The following is a 6,000-nucleotide window of genomic DNA, read 5'->3' as shown; positions in this document are numbered from 1 at the left end:
TAACCCACCAGTTCCCATCTTCTGTAAAGGCGTAAAGCTAGTGAAAGTACTTCCTCGTTTTTTTTTATGTAGATATCAAATTAACTTTGCTCTAAATCACATTTGCATTTTTAACCATCAGTTTTGAAAAAAAAACACTAATGGTTTACGATATAATATTTATACTTTTTTTAAATCATCATGAAAAATATTTTCATAACACTATATAATCCATGTATTATGAAACTAGATTTTTTTAAAAAAAATAAATGATTAAAATTAGTAATACTTAACTTAGAATAAAGCGAATATGACATGCAAAAAGACCGAATTCATTTATTTAGATCCACTATTGAAGTAACATTCTAAGATTATTATCACGATGAAAGCCCAAGCAGTAAAATTGTAAGACAAACATTGCATTTAAAAAAAATCGCTCTTTGCCTCTTTGTGTATTGTTTCTACATACTACCATCTGGATGCCATTATTGCGCTGTTTACCACCACAGGGTTCCAATTATTTCCTGCCCTATGACCACGTCAATACTTGCTAGAGGCGGAGAAAAGGCACAAAGGCTCTCAAGTTCTGGCCTAGGACAAGCGCATGTGTTACGTAGCAGGATGATATGAATAGATTCCTCAGGCAACCTAAAAACTATGATGTGGCTCTGGACCAGTGGCACACCTTTTTTTTTACTGTATCATCCTTATATATATAGTCATCTATCTCCTACCAGAGTATAGCATAATTTCCTGTAAAAAATGATCATGCATACAGTTCTTTCTAGACCAGCCTGTGTACAAAGTGCAAACGGTTGAGGACACGCGACCAGGACCAGAGTTGGCAACTACAAGGACCGAACTGTTGTACTCCATACGCACAAAAGCTGTTGGCTCCCACTCTTCTACACAAACTATCACTTATGGCGCTACACACGGATCAACAGAAGAATTACTGATTGCTGCCAGCCATCTACAAGTTTGCAAGATTGTCATATCAGGAACTGTCAGAGTCATAATCCGACAACTAATATCAGGAACTGTCAGAGTCATAATCCGACAACTAGTACCAGCAATCCTATGAAGTGCACGGTCCCCGCTAGAAAAAAATACGAAAAAGGATCTGTTGGCAAGGTTCACAGTTTCATAAACCAATAGCTACTGCAATTTTCTGGTGAGCTTCTGCTAGCTGAATTGCCCCCCTTCGGTATCAGATCAATAATCGGAGATAAGGAGACGCAGCTACCTCTTGAATTTGTATAACAAAAACCAGCGCTCTACTGATGTCATTGTAGCATCTGGCTACGTATTTTACCAGTGCCTTTTTTACATTTTTACCCTCGTACGTATATATATAGCCAACAATATCAGAGAACAGAAAGTACAATAATATACATGAAGCCAAACATGTGATGTGATCACAAAGTCACACGCTAACTTCCACAGCTGCACCGAACAAAAAGCCTCCGCTGACATCAAACCTGCCCTACCACTTTGGATCACCTGAAGTTGCTCCAGTTTTTTTCCCCCAAGAATTTTCAGCATGTGATATGTCTCCTTTCACATCTTACAAATCCTTTGACAATAAAATTTTACAGCAATGGTAAAAGAAAAAACTGGCTTACACTAACTGAGCCATATGGAAGCAAATGAAAAATTGTGAATATATCATAAAGAAAATGGAGATCATGTGCTGATCTTTGCCATAAATACATTCTAGAGAGAGAGAGAGCAGGCCTTGTAACAGTGGCATGGGGAAATGATCAGATTCAGATGTTGTAAATACTAGAAAACAAAGTGGTAAATGCCAGTTCCATATCCAGCACTAATGGAGATCAGTTATAGCAGAACAGTTGGCTGTACCAATAGTTGACGAGTGCAGTGCACGCGGTAGATCACAATGGTGGTCTCAAGAGCAAGCTATAGTACGACAGCCCTTTCTGATAAGACCCATGAGTGTGCAGGACATAGAAGCAAATGCAACAAACAGTTCCTGCATAGGGGTTGGAAAGGATTGAGAGGGATTTTGACTTACTTGGTATTTAAACCCACTCAATCCCCTCTAATCCATAAGGATTGAGATTAAAACGAACATGCCCTTACATGGTCCAAATGTTCCCCTATGCTACTTTTTCCGCATGTCACAAAATGTGCTCCATTCCATTTCTTTGGTGAAAACCACCCAAACTCTATTGTTCACTCACTGGGAACGCTTGTATGACAAATGGTACCCAATACCTCAAAATATCTGCTATTCTGCTCGCCTTTTTCGAGTGGCAAAGAGGGGTGCCGCACTGAATTGTACTTTGGACTCTAAATCAGGTTTTAGTCAGTTTTCAGCTGTTCCAAATTGTGCCATAAATCTCATTATGCAGCAATGCTGGCTGATCGTGTGGAAATAATGGGAACGGCTTAAGACCTTAAGCCCTTAGGTTGCTGCCCATGTTCATTATATATTCAGCACAATTAATACATGTCCCAATATGACTTTGTTACTTAAGTTGTACTAGGTCTAACCAACTATATATCTAGGATTCTATCTTTATATCTATCATAAGTATCTATAGCTCTAACAGATCAAACTCATGTTTGCAAAGGATGGGTCAAATGTGGTCAGCCATCAGTCATTCCCCAACATCTCATCTCAGGGTTGGGTCCCACGAGGTCATGACTCCTGCAAAGTACGGAAGAGCTGCACATGACAGAACAGGCCCACTAACTAATCAACTAAAACATGGGCCACCTCTCCAGGGAAACTACAAACGAAATATCACGCATTGCTAGTGGCCCTGCAAAGAAAACAAGTGCTCGTGCTGAACACTGGAGCACCACAGACAGAATGCCAGGCATATCAGTCGTAACATTCAGCAATGACAAGCATTTCTCATTCTGATATTCTCTCCCTCTGTATGTGGTACTACGGATATTTGATTGGTAGTAGGTACTACATCGGTACAGCTTATTGCCCTATTGGCTATTTTATGATCAACCACTAGATGTTTATAATCTCCAAACAAAGAAAATTAGTTTTTATTCCCAACTTCACAATGTGTTGCTAGTCAAACAACATTTTATCATATAACTCAAACAAGTAATAACCAAGACACTAATAAATTGCTGGATCTTGAGATGAGATTCAGTGAATCCACCTAGAGTGCTCGACATGACTATGGAATTTACACCACCAGATTTCTTTGGTAGTCAGAGCCCAGAGGTGTCTGCTGCCAATAAGTTCCCATAAAAAAGCTTTTACACTTTGGACCTCAGCTGACAACCAACTTGTCATTCATGATATCTGAGTTCTGCCGCTAGAGTCAAAATAGTCAAGTGATCTAATTCTAACATATTAGGGTAACTTCGTTCTATCATGAGTACTCATACCATAACAGCATTGCAAGATTGAAAAACTCAGCCTGTGCAGAAGTGAGATAGCAACTACCTATACAGATCTAATCTGGCTATATCGAATTCACTCCTTTAGATCTAATCTGATGCAAAATCAACCTCCAAAATTGAGTTCAAGCACAAATAAAAAGAGAAGGATGGCCAAAACAGAAAATACTATTCATTGTAGAGCAAAAGGACTGCATAGATTTGTACACATGACATTATTTCCCTTTGCCACATGACAAAATGGAAAGAAATTAGAATAATCAGGTGAAGCAACTAATTTTTTTTGCTACTTTAAATCTACGAAATTCTCTCCCCAATCCCTCCCTCCCGGTGTAGACGTTCTAGACAGTAAGTAATACAAAAACTGAGCACAAGGAAGCAAGAAAGCAACAAGCACGACCAGAATCTCATACCAGAGATAGTAATAGATGCAGATACATGAGTCCTACACACCACCAAGAAGTCCCCTTTGCTGTCGCCAAAGCAGCTGACGACTCGCTATCTTCCCCGTGGAGATCAGGCGGGGATGAGAGCCTCGTCTGTGGTGTCTGCTCGGTCCCGGCGTCGCCGGGCGCCATCGCAACCGAAGGTGGTACCATGGCGGTGCTGCCAGAATCGCCCCGGCTGAACATTTCCTTGGGCAGTAGAACCTTGGAGACGGCAAAGACCGCCACAGGATTCTGGTCGAACACTGTGCGGGTGATGGATGCCTGCACGATGCCCGTGTCAATGGCAATGGAGCCATTGACGCGGGTTATGTTTAGGGTGAAGTGGCCAGCCTCGGTGTGCTCTGTGGCGAGAGTGGGTTGGACAGGGTTCACGATGGACTCGAGGGAGCCCAGCGGGTAGTAAGAGTGCAGCACATGGAAGCGGAGCACGACGGCCTTGCGCTCAGCGGGTAGTGACTGGAGGCGGTCGGTGGCGGGGAGGCCGGCAAAGGCGTCGTCGGTGGGGACGAAGACGGTGATGCCAGCACCGCGCTCGTCGGCCTCAAACTCGCTCGCTACACCGGAAGCCTGCAGCATGGAGGCCGCCACGTAGAACCCACGCGCGTCGGTGAGAACCCGGGTGATGTTCACCGGCGGTGGCGGGCGGCTCTCGGAGGCCGCGAGGTCGAATCCGGAGGGTACGATAAGGCCACCCACCGCGAGCACGCTGAGATTGTACGGGACCGCGGTCACGGCGCCGAGGACCGTGGCGCTCGATCCCGGGGACGGCGCCGGCGAGCGGACCACGACGGTGGAGTTGGGCCCCACGGTGAGGTTGACGGCGCCGAAGTCGGAGGGCGCGCGGCCCGTGGTCTGGAACAGCGTCGTCACGAGCTTCCCGGAGGGAGGGAGGCGGGCGAGGTCGGACGGGGAGAGGTACTCCAGCAGGACGTGGTACCTCAGCACGTCGGCGATGTCGGCGCCGGCTACGAAAGCCGAGGGTGACTGCGGCAGGTTGGCGTTCGGCACGGCCAGGAGCGTCAGGGACGACCTCCCGGCCAGCTCGCTGGCCACGGGAGTGGATGCCAGCAGCCGCGCGAAGTCGGCGAAGTTGGGGAACGCCGAGAGCACCGCCGTCGCGTTGAGCCCAGCCCCAGCTGCTGGGGAAGGCAGCGCCGCCGCCACGAGCAGCGCCAGCGCAGCTGCCCCGAGACTAGCGAGGCGCGGCGAGACGGGAGCGGCGCCCAAGCCTCTCCCCATCTCGCCAGTGGAGCGGGGAGTGAGGAGCAGGTAGTGAGGTAGATGACGACGGACGGAAGAGGGACGGGGGTTGCGGTTGCCTGATGAGAGGGGAATATTTTGGTCTTTTCTCGCCCTCACCTTTCCTCTTCGGAGGTTTACGGTTTCGTTGCTTGAGGTTTTCTTTGGTGTCTGAACGTGAAATGAGGTAGACGGTAGAGCGGTGGGAATTAATGTACGTGCCCCTGGGCTGTAGCAACTACGCCAGCTCCCAGCCCGCCAGGCGTTTGTACCACGATGTTGGTCTCGTCACGTGAGTCCTCGGTTCTTCTCATCGGTGCTCCGACTCGTCATTTTAGGCTCTAAAGCTAGGGATGGACCAGTGCTCTCCACAGATCTTTTGTTGCTTATATCATCTTTTAGATATGCTGATACAATCTACATGGGAACCCACCTGGCCTCTATATCCCGTTTATCTAGAAAAAAAAGAATGCTCTCGTCATATGAGTCAAAAGAGAAATAAAGGAGATTAAATCCCTACTAGTCAAAATTAAACAGAATGAGATTTAGCTCTCTCAACCCTCTTCGAACTGGACGCAATCGGACAAGACTTTAACATGCACAAGGAACAGTAAAGGTGGTGCGATCATGTCTCTAGAAAAAACCTTGACCAGATCATAAAAGCAACGTGGCAAAATGCGTATCATGGCAAGCAAGAACAAACAAGCACAGTACATTCCTCAAAATCTGATTCCAACTATAACCTGTATAAAAGCCGGTGCGGATCTGACGATTATGACAGTTAACTATAGATTACATAAGAGTATGGTAGCTTATATAGATGACAACACTCATTAGTATCTAAGGTACGAGAATTTCAAGGATCTATTCTGTTGTTTTACTTATTTGTTTGGGATTTTAGATTTTTGTTAGTGAATCTAGTTCAGATGATCCCTATCTC

General features: G+C 45.7%; 1 protein-coding gene across 1 annotated transcript; it reads right to left on the bottom strand.

The window, feature by feature from the left end:
• Positions 1–3,523: 3,523 nt before the first annotated feature.
• Positions 3,524–5,139, bottom strand: LOC100193769 (Fasciclin-like arabinogalactan protein 4). The gene has a single exon (NM_001138855.1). The coding sequence runs from the start codon at positions 5,058–5,060 to the stop codon at positions 3,780–3,782; it is 1,281 nt and encodes a 426-aa protein (NP_001132327.1). The 5' UTR covers positions 5,061–5,139; the 3' UTR covers positions 3,524–3,779.
• Between the last annotated feature and the right edge of the window lie 861 nt (positions 5,140–6,000).

This window comes from Zea mays, chromosome 8, assembly GCF_902167145.1.
Source record: "Zea mays cultivar B73 chromosome 8, Zm-B73-REFERENCE-NAM-5.0, whole genome shotgun sequence".
NCBI lineage: Eukaryota > Viridiplantae > Streptophyta > Magnoliopsida > Poales > Poaceae > Zea > Zea mays.
Note: the sequence above shows the minus strand (reverse complement) of the source record. Positions and strands in the feature narration are given on the sequence as shown.